The sequence below is a fragment of the Cyprinodon variegatus genome, unplaced genomic scaffold, assembly GCF_000732505.1.
Source record: "Cyprinodon variegatus isolate N-32 unplaced genomic scaffold, C_variegatus-1.0 Scaffold552, whole genome shotgun sequence".
Lineage (NCBI taxonomy): Eukaryota > Metazoa > Chordata > Actinopteri > Cyprinodontiformes > Cyprinodontidae > Cyprinodon > Cyprinodon variegatus.
In genome coordinates, this window is record NW_015151005.1 from 378,089 (window position 1) to 396,179 (window position 18,091).

Here is an 18,091-nt window from a genome sequence, read left to right on the forward strand (position 1 = left end):
TCAGTTTTACTAATAATTTAAAAACAATAAGTTGATAGCTTCAGTGGGATTGGGATAGGAATCCCATTTTTCATCTGCTAAATGTTTTTTTTTTTTAACAAATTAAAAAAAATACTTTTTTCTAATTCAGATTTTATAGAAAACAGTTACTTTAACTAAAATTAAGTCGAAAATATGTAAAATTCCTAAATTCTGAATGTATATTGACCAAATAAGACATAGACTTTTAATCAAACCTAATTAAACAGAAATTTTACCTTATGCAGCCATCTAAATATATTGGAATCCCTAACCCTATTTTTTATTTCATGCTTTTCTGTGCCCCCATGAAAACAATGCTGGCCCCCTCCTGGCCCCCTGGTACACTTGATCTAGAACTGCCACTGGTTGGGAGAACAGATAGAGGAAATTTGGCCGGTTCAAAACTGTGGTGGACTGATTGGTGCATCTCTATAACTAACATAGTAGTTTAGAACTAGCCAGCTATATTAGATTATTAAAGGGTAGTGTCAATAATAGTATTTACTGTTTAAAATAAAAGCATTTAGCAATATTATACAGATTTGTGCTGTTTTGTCAAAATGCCATAAAGAATTTTAGACTGAATGTAATCACACTGAGAACGTTTTACCAGCCCATGCTTACAAGACATGGACAGTTTAGCTGCCTGATCTGTTTTATTACACGTATGCAATAGAACACAGGGTATATTGTACAGAATGCAATATAAAAACTAATCTTTTCTATATATATATATACAGATTATTTTTCTCTTTTGTGTCTCCATACGTCTCTTGCACACATACACTCATACAATGTAAATAACAGACTTAAAACTGACCACACATTTAAGACCCTGGTGTTGTTGGGTCTGGTGGAGTTCAGAGGAATGTTTTTAGGTTACCCCCAGTTATTGGTGTTCTTGCTGTTTTAAAAATCAGAGTCAGCATCCATAAGCTCTGCTTCCATTAAATTGGTCCTGGAGTGGATGGGTCCATAGCCAGCCCTGCGGCCCGCTGGTACCCGTGCCACATGAGCCATTCTCTCTGACAGCCCGCCAGGATGATCCATCCCTCCTGGGAACATTGATGATCCACCAGGCTGCCGGTTTGAAGTCAAAGGGTGACAGCGCGGCCTAAGACCCAGGTTTTCCGGACAATCAACCTGAGTCATCAGATAACTATTTTTACTGCTCTGACACTGCAGGTAAGGACACCTCTCCTCATAAGGTTCAAAATCTGGTAAAGAGCCTGGCAGATTCTCCTGCTCCAACGTCAGCTCCCTCTGCTGTTCACGCAGATTGGCCACCAGGCTTGGGTGACAGGGAAGTTTAGGCAGTCGGGGAACTGCGCTGCGGCCAAACTCTCGCTGAAGGCAAGTTTGGTTTTCCACCACCTCTTCCGGCTTTCGCACCTCCTTCCTTCTTTTCTTCTTCTTCTTTTTCCTCTTTATCATCTCAGGTGATATCTCTGCCTCCACCATCCACAACTTGTTCCTCGCCTCTGGAGGGGGCACTGTTTGAAAAGATGGAGAAAAAAGGGATTAAATAAGCCAAACATAAAATGAAGCCAAACATGAGCAACTTTCCAAAAGGGAACTTCGTCACAATGTGCCATGTGTTTATTACAAAGTTCAATGACTTGTTTTTTTATCCTGTTGTTTTTGTGATCTACAAACTCAAAGTAATGCATACATGTGAAGAGGTTATTGTGAATTAAATGTCCCACCAACTTTTCCTTCCACTTAACATGCTATGCTAACATAAACCAAAAAAATACAGTGAATTTTGTGCTTAAAAGGTAACTCAACTCAACTCAAACTTTCTTTATAAAGCACATTTAAAACAACCGCGGTTGACCAAAGTGCTGTACAGGAATCACAGTTAAGGAACATAAGATAAAAACTGAAGGCAAAAATACATAAACACATAAAAATAGAATAGGATAAATGTTTCAATTAAAATACATTTTAAAATAAAATAAAATCTAAAATAAAATTTTGCCAAATGTCCACTTAGACATGATTAAAAGCCAGGGAGAGGAAATGTGATTTTAAAGAGGATTTAAAAAAACTCAAAGGAGTAAGTAAAACAACATATATTGGTCAAAGGGTATAAATACTCTTGCAGGGAAAAGTCTGCATTAAAATTTTAAATCAAATATCAGAATAGGCAAGTTTCTGTGCAAAAGCTGCAGCAGACCCAGAACTCACCTGGTGTCCCAGTGGGAGTGACAGAAATGTCCTGAGGCAGTATGGCTCCACGTCTAGCGACCATCTTGGTCACGTGTAACGCCCATGCCGATGAAACATCATTGGATGGCTCGTTCAGCTCAAAATTAATTCCAGCTATGAAACAAGGAATCACAGAGTCTCAACATGGAATCATTGCATAAGCGCAAGACAATTAAAAGAAGCCTAATAACACAAAATATTTTTTCCCTGTGACATTTGACTTTATTACACAATTTAATTTATGGTTTGATTTCTTTGTATGTGTGGATTGCATTGTTAGCGACATCTGGTGAAAATGCCATGTCAGTATTACCTTTAGAAATATATTTACTGAGGAAAAATGGTGGCATGTTCAATACTTATTCCTCCAAATGTATATATGACATAGTGATCATGCAAAACTGAATCTTTCTTTATTTTAGTTACATGATTCTAGTTGGTGCAGCCATTTTTAATTTGAATAAATTGAATAAATAACTAGGTTCTGTCCATATTTTCATGTGGAGTATGACCACCTGAAGACCAACACAGTAGTGGTTATTGATCAAAAGATGGAGCGTTAAAAGGGAAAATGTATTTCCATGAGATTATCACATACTTACCCACTGGGCCATCGTGTGACATGGTGTGCATGCTGAAGGAAAGCTCCTTCTCCGGGTCCTTGTGAAGCTCCTTTCTCATTGCAAACGCCTTAGCAATCATTTTGCTCTTCTTGATCCTTTTGGGTTCATTGTCACTGCGACCGATGATCCTGGAAATGGAACAAAGAGTGAGAGCATGCCAATGATTTGCTTTGGTAGGTGTCAAAATAGTATTTTCTATTAAAAAAGGAAAGTTTAATACTTAATAGTTGCTTACTTGAACCAAGTGCGTTTCCAGATGAGAAAGGTGGCCTTAGTCCAGACCCAGGTGCTCATAGCTATTCCTGTCCCGAACATGGAAAACAGATTGATCTTCTCTACCATCAGACTGGGACGGTTTTTAATGGTGCATTCTGGGATGGGCTTATTGGTTTGAGAAGCAATTGTCACATTGGCTTCACACCTGGAAGAGACATCAAGAACATTTAGACCTGTATAGTCTGATAAAAGATGGACTTTTGCAGGAGAGGATGTGCTTTTCGCCCTTTAAATCAGTTTCAACCCCACCTATAGTCAACATTGCAAACACTGCTTGATGGACATTAAGCAATTAGTGATTTCTGTATGAAATGCATTTATATCACTTTGCTTAATTAAGTCCAAACAAATATACTGATAAATGCAAAAGCCTGGGGTTAACATCATAATAAAAAATTAACTTTTCTACTTACAAGCTATTTAAAGTGAAAGTTAGTAAAATATTTTCTTTTGATGTTAAGTCTTTTGGAAAAAATTACAATAGAAATGGATTCATTTAATTTTGCTTTCAATTAAGGCTGAAACAATCAATCAGATTATTTGTGATTAATCAATTATTGAAATAATCAACTAATTTAGTAATCGATTACTCGAGTATAGAAACTTCAAAACATGCCTTTAGCTGACAGAGCGACCTACTTAGAGCAGCAATTAGGGAATAAATCCTTTGTTGCAATGCCAGTTGGAGAGTGGCGGCCTAGTTGTTAGGGCTGGCCAATAGAGGGCGCACCCCTCTCACCTCTTGATTAAGACATAAAAAAACAGATAAATATTGAATTATAAAATAAAAGAACATACTGATATAATTGTTTTATATAGATATTTAATCTTTTTTTCGTTTTTTTCGTTATCGGATTTGTGAAGTATTTCGGCCCTGATGAGCAAAAATCTTAGCCCATACTGTAGACTCTCGTTAAAAGTTGTACATGCGCAGTAGCTCCTCTGCAATGCAAAAGACAGGATCATCCTGGTGCGCAGCTCTCCTGCATCCATAGCTAAAAGCAACTTTATTTGCACACCACCTCCCACCTCAGAGCTGACCTCACAGTCGTCTGTCACAAAGTGCGGTTGATTGACAGGCCTGAGCTGTGGCTCTCTCCAGATTCCTCTGCTCACCCTCTCATTTAATTCGCCCAATCACCTCAGTAATGTCACTGCATATCTCTATATAAGTCTATATATAAAGAACTTACAGAACATATTCTCTGAAGCTTCTCTCCCATTCAGCCTGGTTGAAGAAGTCATAAAAGTGACATCCGAATGTGATGAAAACAAAGCCAAAGGCAAGGAATCCAAATATACCTAATAATAATAAGAAACAAAATAAATGACACAATATAAGGCAGATTATTGCGTCTTTTCCTAGTCAAGAAAAAAATATGCATGTTAAATCTATCTCTGACAATCAAAATCATTCAGCACATTTGCCAGTGTAAACAAAGCATTCTCCTGGGTCATTATATCACGTAGTGGTATTAAGATTGTTTACATTCTTTGTGCCATGTTGCCTGCTGCTTTAGACAAAACATCTGTTTCCAGAGACAGTTAGGCTCGTCTTTCAGCTCAGATTAAACTTTCAAATGTTAGGAAAAGGAACAGGACGGGCAACGGACGACATATCTCACCAAGTCTCAGCATTGTCTCATTGATTTTGCTGGCTGCTTTCTCACTCAGCAGTCCCGGGTGGTTACTCTTGATGGAAAATAAGGTCATGACACCTAGAAGAAGGATATTTTTAGAGAAAGTGCTATGAAACATGAGTTGAGTTTCAACTCCACCCTTTCTTAGAGATTGGTCACTACAGACGGTATTGGTTCTACTCAGTAGAGAATAAATTGTCAATACAAGTAATTAGCACCGTTTGCCAGCTGTCAGTGTGGGTTTCAACAACTTAATCTATAAAAAGTACTGTCTGAAATGTTTGTCTTCTTTAGTCTCACTTTGTAACCTGAATTTGACCTTAACTCTGTAATATCAAAGAATAGAAATATGTAGATTCAGTTCAGTTAAAAGCAACACTAATGCTTGAACTTTAAAAGTCAAACCATTTTTTTTTAAGGGAGTGGACATTGATTAAGTCTGACAATTTCATAAGCTGAGATGATTAGAAATCTTTAAGTTAAACTATTATTATTATTCATGCTTTTAAAAGCTAAGGAAGGATTTCAATACATAAGCTTACCCCGGATGAGGAAGTAGCCTCCAACAACTAGCACCACTCCAATGGGCGCCAGCACAAACCCAGCCCGGTAGTGGTAGTTCTTGTAGCCAACAAAGCAAATCCCGCTCACAGAGTCCCCATCCACCTTTCAATACCAAACACATAAACAAAAACTTTTAAAATTTTTTCCATAAATCGCAGAGTCTGGGATCTTAGGAAGGCTTTTTACGCACCTCAGCTAAAGCAAGGATGGCAACAGTGAGGACAAAAGGGATGGACCAGGTCACCATGTGGAAATAAGAGGTTCGTCCAGATAGCGGCTGTTGAGTTGTTCCCAAAGCCTTGAAGGAGGTGTGCCAGGCGTAGGTGAGCATGACGAACCAGATCACACCAGACATCAGGGAGTAATAGACGATGATGAAGATGGTGACACATGACAGCGTTTCTGAAGATCTACGGAGACAAAAGTGATAGAGTATTTTAATGTCCATTTCTTTTTTTTTTTTTTATGCAATCATCAGGCAATGCAGGCTTGGATCTTTCCAACTTACGAGGGCTCCCCTAGCCGCATAGTGTTGTCGCTCTTGCACACAATCTCCTTGCGTGCTCCATCCAGAAATTGGGCCAGCCAACCAATGCTGCCCACAAAGAAGCAAGCATTGATGTAGAAGAGAATGACGGCTGGGTAGCGGTTTGAGTTTTTCCAGTCAGCAAGAAATGTGGCCTGTATTGACACAGGGGGAGATGATGGCTTAATGTTAAAACTTGAAAGGATATACTGTACATAAAAGTATATGAAGAAGAAACTGAAAGGAAGGTAGAACACAACATCTAAGCAAAAGAAGGATACAAAGAGGGAAAGAAACAGGATAAAAAGGACAGAATTAAGTAAAAAAAAAAGGGCACAAGGAAGGACTGACTCTAAGGTAGTGCAGAAATAAACGACAGCATTTAGGAAATAAAGTTAGCAAACATTTTTCCAGTTATCAAAACCCAGAAGATACTGTATTCCAATTCTATACTTTTCCAGACTATGAAGGAAAAAAGGACACATGATCAGCTTCATATCTTAGTAGAGGTTGTAATGTCTCACCAAAGTAAAAAAGGTGCAGAGGAGGGTGACTGTGCCAAAGTAAGCAATGTAGGCGTGCATATCATCGTGCTCCTCTTCTGTGAACAAGGGGTTGTCACACTGGATACCACAACCTTCTACATCCTTGTACCAACTGGACTGAATGTTTGTCTTCACCAGAGGAGCTTCACACTGGCCTGAGGTGTTGAACTTCAACTTCGGAACCTGATTTTGCACAAAACATGGTGTACATTGAGAAAGGCAAATTAAACAGATCCTAAAAATTTGACCAGATATATCCTGACTCACACACTCTTACTATCCTGACCTAACTTAAGATCTTAAAAAAAAAAAACAGATGGAGAAAGTTCCTCCTTGGGGATTAATACACATAATAGAGGCATACCGAACAGCCCACTGGGAATTTGTCACATTTGAGAAAATTGGGCCATCCTCTCTCTCGATCCACGATGCTGCAAGGGCGACGTGTGGCCAAACACAGACTTTTGCTGGGCAGCTCCACTTGCCCATTCTCACATTTTGGCATGTAGATGGCACAGAGCAGTGGCTGGATTACAGACCAACAGCGTGGAGCATTTCGCAATCCTAGGAGATGAAAAGAATAACACAGAATTACCAAAAGTGCAGATATACCTTAATTATGAGATTTTTGATCAATATTGGTTATTGTGGGAAGGGATATATATATCCACAGATCAAAGCCAAAAACAATTATCCTGATCCAGTTTCTTTGCTGATCGGCTTTCCAAATATCTATAAATCAAAATGTTTTTTTTTAGATTTCACACATTTTAAACCTGTGAATATTTCAACAAATGTCTCTGTGTTTCATGCAATTTATAAGCTTGAATAAAATGGGTAATGATTTAGGATATATATGTTTTTGCCATTAGTCAGTTTCTGCTCTGCTGAAGATTATTCAGATAGCTCTATCGACTAAATTAACTCCTTAGCGTGACGTCTAGGAAAGGATACCTATTTAAAACATACCTTTAAAAGTATGTTGGTACAAACTGTAGAAAATACTTAATTCCATAGGATTTAAATGTTGCCCAAATAAAAACAAAAACAAAGTTCTTGTCCTCCCAAAAATAAAAGAAAATACAATATGAACTAGAATTAATAACAGCTTGATGCCCTTAAATTATTCTTTTATTTCCTGGTTTTTTTTAAATAATCTTTACATTTTAAGTTTGAAAAGAATCTTAACTTTCTTAATAACAAAGTCATTTAAATCCAATATAGCTGCATGTACTTAAAAATTTGTGATAGCAAAACTAACATATGCATTTTTATCAAATAAAACCAGTTGCAGATCACTCCTTTTTTACACTTTTTCCATTCTGAGATAAAGAAGTAAGCAAATACAGCCTTAATCATTGACAATGGCTCCTTCAAGGAACAGAGGAGAGAGATGAGTCTGTTTTGATATGTGCTGTAGAATCTTCACTCCATTGGTTAAAAGGATGAAAGGCTTAAAAAGGTGTGAATCCTCAAACAATTGTATGTTTAACGCTCCATTTCTCTCCTCTACATCACCTTTGTGTTATCTATGATGGCTTTTAACCCTTTCTTTCCTGCCGTTTTGCACTAAAACAGTTTTTACAGCTCACCTGAGGCCAGAATTGTTCTTCTTCACACAATAAAGCATCACACAATTAAAGAACATGACCAAATACTATTAAAACCTTGGTCAGTTTGTTCTGTCTTTCCATACATAATGTATTAAACTATTTTATGGTTTTTACATTTTGTTGTAATGCAATGCATTACTTTAAATAACTGTATTTGGTTGTTATTAAATGTGGTAGATATAGGATTGTTAGAAGGGGTGCAGATTATGACTCAAACCCCATTTACTATGATTTCCCAAAATTAGCCATGTTGAGAATGGAGCAAACATAAAAAAAGAGGTTTTCCTGATCAGGTTACATCAAAATTTTACTTATTTGTAAAGAAATCACATTATGTGGACATTCAACATTGCACATCTACTTTTACTGGAATGAAACATGGTAGTGGTAGTATCATGCTGTAGAAATGTTTTATTAAGCAGTGCAATGGAGAATAGAAAGTTAGGATTTGACTAAGCTTGTGGACCTTTAGACAAAAACTGCAGTCCCTACATGAGGAAAAATTATACAAAAACAAAAAACCTAGAGCTACAATTAATTTTATATGTGGTTCCATAAGGATTGATAAAGAGAAGTGAATAAAATGTGTACCACATTTTTCAGATTTGTTTTAAAAAACAACTTTTGGTTTGTTTTGGTTCAATATCACAATCATGCACAACTAAAATCTGAATCGATCACATTATAATTTGTGATGAAAATATAATAAGTTAAGTGAGTTTTATTACTATAATGAGTGCATCTCTGATTACCTTAACTGTTTTTATTTAACTTACCAGACCACATGGTCAGCTTTTCAAAAGCCTCCTCTTGGCTACTGGAGTCCTCAGCCAGGATCAGAGATGTATGGGTGTACGGTAAAGGTGATCCCAAGCAAGTGTTGTATTTAAGCGCCTCACAAGTTGTAGTTTTCTTGCAGTTGTCTTCAAACAATGTCCCGTTCTGGGCCAGCACTGCCCTACAGCCCCACAGCCAGGCAGCCCAGATGCAAAGCATCCCAACAATGGGGCTCCAAGCCTGGGAAGACATCTTGAAAGGAGAAATGGACCTGAGGAAAATCCAACTGCTCAAAAGAACAAGGCTTTAGGAATCAAACTGTAAGCTACTGTGGTAAAACAGAAAGATTCCCATGCTGCAGGAAAACTGCAGGGCGTTCTTTTCTTCTCTACAGTTTTCTTGAAGTCCCCTCAAACTTTTTGGCTCTGCACTTTTCGTCCGTGTGCCACAGAATAGTCCTAAATGTCCACATTATTCAGCTCAATTACTCCTGATAAAGTATCAAATAAAAAAAATAGTTAAAGATGAATCCAGATCAAATGAAGTTTTTTGCTGGATGGCTTTAGGAAGAAAACCATAACAGAGAAAGTTGCTTCGCCCTACCCCCACTTATAGAAAAAAACTGGAAAAAGTCTGAATCTCTGTAATAGGATCTTCTGCTCACATGCACCACCCACTTCTTCAGTGAAAAACTAAAACTGAGAAATGATCCTTAGAACAGTGTATACATCCCAAAAATCCGTTTTTCCTCCATGTAGAGTATCTGATGGCAGAAGTCCTTCAGATTGTTTGTGCTCCTGTTGGTTGCAGCTCAGGATCTGGTAGGCTTTTTTGTCTCTGGTATGCACATGGTGGGGGAGAGCAGAGCAAAAAAAAAAAAAAAAGAAAACCTCCTCTCCCATCCCCCCTCTGCTAGTGGAAGAATGTGCCTTATTGCTGGGGCCTTGCTCAGAATTACACATTTGAAGGACCCCAAAACCAATACTACACAGATTTGACAGGTTTGCTCCTTGTGAAAGAAGTTTATATAGACACGGACAATTCCCCACAACTCACTTTAATGTCTGTACTTAAACACCCCTAGAAGGAACTCAGATAGGCTTCTAACTAATGGTGGGTTTAGATACCAGTCATGTAGTTCACCATCCAGGGGACACATTAAGGTGAGGGTCGTCAGATCAATTAATCATATTGCTTATTAGTATCTCAGATGCCTGATGACAGTTTTATTGCATGATGAAAAGTTTCTGATGCTGCCTTAATTTAAAGAGTTTTTTTTTTTAAGTTATTTGGGCCTCCTCTGTTCATCTCTCACTCTAAATCTAAACTTTTTTCATATGAATTTATTAGCTGATAAAATGACAAAATGAACTGGTTACACTTTTTTTTACACAATTTGTAAACCGTTTATTTTATCAAAGCCATCTTCTTCCACCTATGCATAAGCTGCATCGCACCATATATCTTCTATATGACAAGAGTATATTCATCCACCTCTCATCTTGGGGGCCTGAAATATTTTCTCCATGCAAATAATTCCCTTGGAGCTACATACTTGAAAACAGATAAAAATATAAGTATTTTCTACCTCACTTATCAGAAAGCACAGTAGAGTTTTATTTGTTAGAGGCAGGAGGTTTTTTAGCACAAAACTTCAATAATGTGTTAAACTGCGAGGTTGATTTGTTCAAATTTATAGCTTAAAATCACATAGATTTTTTAATGTGCAGCTACTTTATCAAGTAAAAACAAATGTGTTAGTAAAAGTTAACGTGGCATTTGCACGGCTTTGGATTCCTTTTTTTTCTCTGTCCTGCTTGAAATAAGATTGAATAAGATCTACCCTGTAAGCAAGAGAATGTGAGCGTATGGGCCTCCTTCAAAATCCTTCATAGCATGGCTGTCTGAGTGAGTCAGAGGCTGTAAAAAAAAAAAAAAAAAAAAAAAAAAACAGGACCACACACAGAGTAGAGCAGCCCAGTCCAACACACACACAGGTTGAATCATACTCGCCACAATGAGAGACACCCACAAAGACGTCACATTTTCATCAGTTTCCCCACTAAATCACAACATTTGTTTGTGCGATCTGGCTTGAGAGAAGCAAGAGTAGCAAAGCAACCGTTAACCCACAGACAAATGTCATGTTTAGATTGGAGAAGTGCGTCAAAGCTGTTTATGCATACAGAACTACCTTTACTTCAAAAGATTACATTTTTGTTTTGTTCTGGAAAAAAAATACTGAAATGGAGACATGCGGCTTCAGTGTTCTCTGGTTTATCTTAAGCCAAATAAAAAGTCTAATGATGTTTGTAGCCAACGTTGAGATACACACTCAAATTCTTTATTCTGCTGATGTGAACAACATCAATCTTTGCTGTCAAAGCAAATAAGTTTGTATTAAACACAAAGAATAACATTTCTGCTTTCCTTCTTAAACAAAGTGAAGGTCAATTAATTTATTTCACATCAGACAAACAACTAGTGGAAGAGGTAAAGGACTGTTGCATGAGATGATCAAACATGTCACCAATTATTTAGGAAGTCTGGTTTGGTAATCATCTATGCAGCATGTTAAAGCAGACTCTAAAATTCCTAAAGCAAACATGTCAGCTACCTGACAACATAAGGTGAAAACAACCACGTAAATAAGTCGGGAGCAGAACAGAACAATAAAACTAACTAAGAAGGAAAAACAAACAGAAACAACCTAGGACTAAAAACTATTTTAAAATTTGATATAAATTCCACAAATGTATTTAAAATTAGAGTCTGGTGATCTGAGGAAAGAATGTGACAAATTTTGTGAGGTAATCTTTATTCATGTATTAAAACCACATGTAAAAAACAGACAAAAAAAAAGCCAATGTAAATCTAAATGCTGGATTTTTACATTCAGCTTACATCAAGAGTCAGTTTTAGGGCTAAAAAATGAAATAATTAATATATTGGTTTGAAATAAAATCCCTTTAGATGTAAAGAAAAAAAAAACACAGTTGGACATTGGCTAGACATCAGTGATAACCAACTAGGGGAAGACAAGGCATTAAAAAAAAAGAAACATATAGCAATACTCAAAAAGTGAAATGGATATAAGATAGACATGAATTGATCTCATTTTAAAACAGCACAGATAATATTAAAAAAAACAATTTACTTTCAAATAAATTGTTTTCAAGAGAGAGAGGGGATGGTATTAATTAGAGGGGCAACTTAACATATGCCAGAACAAAAATGAAAATTATTATTTTGAATCTGAATTAGCTTTACTCACTTCCGTTTTCACTTTTAAACTTCTGCACAAGTGCAAGAAATTTGACTTCACTCTCGTAAATGTTTTTGGAGGAGTGGCAGTTGGAGGGTTTGGAGGTCATGCCCTGAGGGGGACTAATGAGGGATCAATGGTAAGAGGAATTGTCAGAAGTCACTATGTGAACTGCTTCATCGATGCTTAAACTTGTGCTGTGGATTTGTAACGTCACCTCAATGGAGGGGAAGAAGCTTGAGTTTGTCAGGAGGTTGAGTGATAAAGGGTAGGTATAGTCAGGCTCACCTTCAAGCAAAGCCCTGCTTCTGGAACCTGGCTCATTAAGAGAGGCTGGGCCGTCTTCTACTCTGGAGTGGTCCACAGGGAGAGGGTTTGTATGCTGGATAACACTTCTCTTAGGGATTCCATCATTTTAGTGGGGTACTTCATTGCCAATGTGGGAAATTACAGTGATACCTGGCGGTACATGATCCAAATGAATGGGCCATTGGTTCTGATTGGTATTTAAGTATTTGATGTCTGTGCAAACCATAGACTGTCCATGATGAAAAACATGTTCATGCTTAAGCATGTTCATCAGTTCACATGGCACCCATACATCCTAAGCCAGAGGTCGATGATAGACTGTATCCTCTGACTTTCAGCCACATCTCTTGGACACTCAGGTGAAGAAAGGGGTAGTGCTGTCCACAAAATACCACCTGGTGAGACGTTGGAACAGATGCTCTAAAGACCCAAGTGAGAAGTGACGGTGTGTTCGGACAATCTGGCAGAGGCCTCAGTCATGAAATAATTTAACTCACAACTATAAGAGAGATTTTCTCAGGCTCCTGGGGGATATGGAGTCTAAGTGGACCATGTTCTCTGCCTCTATTGCAAAAGCGGCCGCTCATAACCTTGGCTATAAAGTCTATGGTGCCTGTCATGGCTTTAACACCCACATGTATTGTTGGACACTGGCAATAAGAGATTCCGCCAAGCTGCAGGAGTCTGCCTGAAAAAAAAAACCCAGGTTGCTGAAAGTTCTTTGAATTGCCCTTGTACTGAATTGTTCTATACCAATAAAATTGCCTTGCCTTGCAGGCTGTTGTGGTTGAAGCACTTCTGTAACATCTCGTGGTGATCGTGGACACTTTCAAAGCACTGGTGGAGTGCAAATGGTTCAATGCGCCAGCGCTACATCCTCTGCAGGGTGCTTAACGATCTGCTAAAACTTACCCTAGATCCAAACAAGTCCTGGATGGAAGGAAGCTAATGATCCATTTTAACATATCTGACAACTCATTGCAATTTGGACCTATGCTCTTTTTTTTGACAACCCTAAACACTTCAAATATAATGGAAAAACACAAATTTCCACTTCAAATAGAGTTGAAAAATTTATAATATATAACAAAAGCAACAAAACTCTGATAATACAAAAGAAAACAAAATGAACAACAAAATATTGCCCCAAAGACATTGTCTAAGTGTGATTTCTGAGTTTTAATCAAATATGCTCCAAATTTAAGTAACATTTTTTTGTTTTCTATTTTCATCAAAAAGCAGACCCACCGTGGTAAATGTAGGCTCCTTTACGTTCCAGAAGGTGGCGGCAAAGTAACACATTTTGAAGCTCAAGCTCTTTAGTAATGACTAATCATTTGAGTCCCTTATGAAAATCTGGTCCAGGATCAGCTCCATGGGTCAGATCTATGCCTGAGGTTGTAGTTTTGTAGTTCAATCTGGTCTTTGATCTGATTTATCAGAATCTGAGACAAAAGCATCCCCACTAGCTGCAAAAGAGAAAACAAGGGTAAACGTGTATCTTTGGATACTTTTTTCCAGGTTTTTATGCAATCATTACACAAAAATATACCTGCGGGATCGCCAGTCCCAGTGCAATGCCACCTAGTATGAACAGGTTACTGTGAATCCAGTCAACCATCTTGTCTATGCAGCCATCGGTGTAAATTTTGTTTTCAGTTGCCTTTTCTTGCATCCCCAGACCACACTGGGTGTTGGGTACCTCCTACAGACAATAAAAAAGAAAAGAAGAGGTTTACTTTTAAAAAGGAAACAGAAACAACAACAGTAACTCATCATGGGACTTTGTTTCTCAAGGAGGGACCTTTTTTTGGGAGGGGATGCAACAGGAATAGGGGACAGAGCAGCGCTCTTTGCTTGGGTTAGACGGGCTGCAATTAAAGTAAACGTTCTTGGACCAGTCAGTGTTTGTTGTTCCGCCACAGCACCTAAACTGAGGAGATGAAGGGAAAGGAATGAATACAGCAATATGATGCTACTACAAGTAAAATATAAAGGAACATTGTTACATACTACAGATTACTATATAACACATATTTGGTGATTTCAGATTTAATAACAAAAACCTCCTATTCCACAAAGATATCAGCTGAGCAGCCTAAAAAACAACATTTTTATGATTATGTTCAAATAAACAGGATTTTTCAAATTCACATATTCAGAGAACTTTCTATGATAATGTAACTTATAAAGATTAAATTATTACTATTCTGATTTTTTTTTTTACAAACAAAAGAACGACAACTCCTTGAAATAACGCCTGACTGAGTCCAAACCAATCTAATGAACTAGTAGCAATCAATCGATCTTTTCATTGAATGCCTTTTTTTTTTTTTTTGCATACTTTAAATGCTTTCAGTATCACTTGTTAAATTTCCAAACCCAGAGAGATGACACTCATCCTAGAGAAATTATATTCCTTGAGGTTTAGGGTTAGAAGTTTATCCATGAAAGCTGGTTCTATTTGGTTCTTTTCCTTCCAAACCTAATCCCAATGAATTAATTTTAGGTCACAACAGTTTTAGGTCACAACAGTTATATTTTCAGTCCCCAGTTGCAGTGGTTGGCGTGCATGACCCATGTACGGAGGCCTTAAGTCCTTGATGCGGCCGACCCAGGTTCGAATTCGCACTGTGGTCCTTTGCCGCATGTCTCTCCCTCTCTCTCATATCCCCTTTCCTGTCAGCCTACTGTCGAAAAAACAAGCCACTAGTGACGTAAAAAAAAAAAAAAGTGTTTAACTTTCAGCTTCTTAACCTCCTAATTACTAGTAATTAAACTTTTTCCTCTTTGGAAGACATTTGTAAACCTTAATATCTCTCACTAACTGCATATTCCTGAATTAACTCATGTTATCTACATAGGCCATTAGGGGTGGGGCTTTCGTAATTTTCTCTTCCTCATCCAGGAAAATGGCGTCCATCTGTGCAAGCATATTTTATGGGGTGATGAAAGATAAGTGCATAATACACTGTTAGTTTAAGAAAAGGGTAATTGATTTTTGTATTACACTTTAAAGGCATAACAAAGTCAAACTAAAATAAAAAAAAAAAATGGTGATGGATAGCTATGTGGATATTAAGCTCAGGCTTATGTTGAAGTCTTGATGTTATTCTATCTGAGTAAGTTGTTGCCATCAAGGTTTAGATCCTAATGAAAAGTCCAATGTAGTGGACACCTGATACATAAAATTATTTTCAGTTCACCAATCGTATCACAGAGATAGAGGAATTAAAAAAACAAAACAGAAACAAAAAACAGTTAGTGGACAATGCATTTTTTTCCTGTTTGTCAAGATTGAATATAAAAGATGTATCTCTCTTAGTTGCAGCAGTCAGTAAAGCAGTTTAATACCTTTATTGGATTGTTTTTACCTCATTAAATTAATATTAAACAGAATTTAGCGTAAAACCAAAGCTAATAAACACATGACTGCCATTGTGTATTACTCCTTTTCTTTTCTTTCTGATGAAAAAAACTCCTGGGAAGGAAGAAATGTATCCTTCAAACAAATTTCAATAGGCTTTTAAACTGATTTAGTTTAACAAAGAGACACATTTCCAAAATAAAATTAAAGTGACCATTTGAACTCATGCAAAACTCCTACCTCTTTCTGGCCGTAGTCTATAAGGTTTTGCAGATCCACATCATCTCTGTAGTGAACTATGGCATTATTGATTATTTCAGTTACTTTGTGTCTTGCCTTGAAAGAGGAGGTAAAAGAAAAAATACATTATATGCATGCTGAAGCACTGTAATTGAAACTGAAAAATAAGGCTGAATTAAAAGCTTGTTTAAAGTTGAGAGGCAGGTGGTTATACGGAGAATCCACCAGACTCCGCCCAGCTTCTCGGTTTGTACTGGAGGAGCTGCATGCACAATTTTTGAGCGTTAACACTGAAAGAAACCAATTCTAAATTTAAGCAGCAAATGTTGTTTAATCTTCAAAGTTGTATATTAAAATTGTTCAATTTTGCAAGACTAATACACACAAAATCTTCAATTCTTGATTGACTTTGAGTTGCAGGTTTTTCATATAAAAAAATAATTAAAAGTTGGACTGAATTCTAAAGATCCTCTAAAAAAAACATCCTTTTACAAGCTGGTTAAGATTCTCCTTTAGTCTTCAAATCATTCAAAAATCTGTTCAAAAACTCTTTTAATCTGCTTTTAACTTCGTTTTACTGACAAATCAATGCTAATATTTAACAATGCTTGATTACCTTGTCTGAAAAGATGAAGGCCAGAATACCAGCAGCCAACTGGATTATAAAGATCACTATCAGAGAGATGCAGAACTGGGATGGGTAAAAAACAAATCATTTATATCAGTATGATAACATAACTGTAAAGCAAATAATTCTTTATTTTTTTCAATTCACTTGATACTAATCTATTGTGACATTTTACTGTACCTGGCAAATTATTTACAGCCCTAACAACCACAAAATATCACAGGTAAAAATACATTAGTGGAAAGACTAAGAAAACATACCAGTCTTTATGTTTTCTACAAATTAATATCGAAAAAATAACAATGGGAGAAATACTTTTTCACCCCCCTGCTCAAAAGACAGAAATTCATCAATTTGACAATCTGACCTTCATGGAGGAATGTAAAAGGAAAGTTAATGTTGAAATACAAGCTGTAAGATGTAATTTATTACAATTTGTTAAAAGTCAAGTGGGAGATAAAAAAGGTGGAGGAGAAGGTGCTCTAAACAGATTATTCTAAAACTAAAGTATTAGCTGGCACATCATACACAATGTGAAACACAGTGGTGGCAGCATGATGCTGTGGTAATACAACTGATCAATAAGGAAGGAGAATGTTTATATTTATGTGTAATTTTTTGGCATCCTTGTAATTCAAATTAACAGCTAAGTAATTCATATTAAATAAAAGGTCAACAATATTTAAAACCCAATTACTGTCTGCAGGAGGCATATGTTTTCACGTAGCGAGCCCACACAGCCACAGAAGGTGATTATGAACATCAGGATTCCAACAACTATAAGCATCACGGCGGGATCCAATGACAGACTTGCCAGGGTTGTCTCTGCAACGAAAAAGGAAACCTAGAATTCACACATTTCATCTGTTTTTCTGATAGATCTATGTAGCAGTGAAGCCTTTTTTAGAGCAAAGTCCCAGTCCTGACTCTCAGATATATACGACAATTTACCTGCATGCTTTATCACTCGGGCATAAACACCGATTGCCACCATTACCAGGGAGACTACCTGAGAAGAAAATCGAAAATGACAGAAAACAGATTAATGTTTGCTGAAGAAAATCATTTTGTGTGTTTCTACTTGTCGGGGGGTGCGGCACCCTCTAAACATCTTGATGATGAGAAAGATGTGCAGAGGGCAATTATGAGTCAGTTTTATCTTCATGATAAAGGTATTTAGAGTAATGAAATCCTCTCTTCACTCTTTTTTCATGACTAATTCCGCCCGTAAATAACAAAGTGTTCCATTCAGCTCTGCATTTCCATTATAAAGAGAATAAAAGAAAAGCATTCGAGAAAAAAAAACCTTCCCAACCTGAATTAAAATAGATCCTATTACCAGAAAGACTGCAGCATTGTGAGAGAGAAGCAAAGTGATTTCTCTGCCTTGTTTCCTAAAGGCACAGCAAACAATCTAGAGCTGTGGTATATTATGCCTGCAGGCCAGATTTCTATTAGAAAGTATAAAAATATCTTAATAATCAGC

The 18,091-nt window shown here is 37.0% G+C and overlaps 2 protein-coding genes across 3 annotated transcripts in view; both read right to left on the reverse strand.

The window, feature by feature from the left end:
• Positions 1-105: 105 nt before the first annotated feature.
• smo (smoothened, frizzled class receptor) lies at positions 106-9,626 on the reverse strand. Its single transcript, XM_015391627.1, has 12 exons — positions 8,796-9,626; positions 6,771-6,970; positions 6,386-6,589; positions 5,844-6,016; positions 5,526-5,745; positions 5,314-5,437; positions 4,757-4,849; positions 4,325-4,433; positions 3,091-3,276; positions 2,835-2,983; positions 2,212-2,346; positions 106-1,514 (listed from the first exon to the last, which is right to left on the reverse strand). Exons 1-12 carry the CDS (start codon positions 9,046-9,048, stop codon positions 931-933), a joined length of 2,430 nt encoding a protein of 809 aa, XP_015247113.1. The 5' UTR covers positions 9,049-9,626; the 3' UTR covers positions 106-930.
• A 1,966-nt stretch (positions 9,627-11,592) lies between these two features.
• tspan33 (tetraspanin 33) overlaps positions 11,593-18,091 on the reverse strand; it is a 7,552-nt gene continuing 1,053 nt past the window's right edge. Inside the window, exons 2-8 of one of the 2 annotated variants that reach the window (XM_015391612.1) lie at positions 17,557-17,610; positions 17,303-17,430; positions 16,594-16,668; positions 15,978-16,073; positions 14,175-14,303; positions 13,923-14,075; positions 11,593-13,839 (exon numbers count right to left, since the gene is read on the reverse strand). In XM_015391612.1, the coding sequence (XP_015247098.1) occupies positions 13,738-13,839; positions 13,923-14,075; positions 14,175-14,303; positions 15,978-16,073; positions 16,594-16,668; positions 17,303-17,430; positions 17,557-17,599 (726 nt within the window). In that variant the 5' untranslated portion in view covers positions 17,600-17,610 and the 3' untranslated portion in view covers positions 11,593-13,737. Of the gene's footprint in view, positions 13,840-13,922; positions 14,076-14,174; positions 14,304-15,977; positions 16,074-16,593; positions 16,669-17,302; positions 17,431-17,556; positions 17,615-18,091 lie in introns of both variants that reach the window. The other variant, XM_015391611.1, reaches the window with a different exon arrangement.

Coding starts and splice junctions, on each gene's coding strand:
- smo (XM_015391627.1), bottom strand. CDS start 9,048: ATGTCTTCCCAGGCTTGGAGCCCCATTGTTGGGATGCTTTGCATCTGG. Junction 6,971..8,795: donor AAAGCTGACCATGTGGTCTG/GTAAGTTAAATA, acceptor TTCATCTCCTAG/GATTGCGAAATGCTCCACGC. Junction 5,746..5,843: donor ATGCGGCTAGGGGAGCCCTC/GTAAGTTGGAAA, acceptor TTGTCTCCGTAG/ATCTTCAGAAACGCTGTCAT.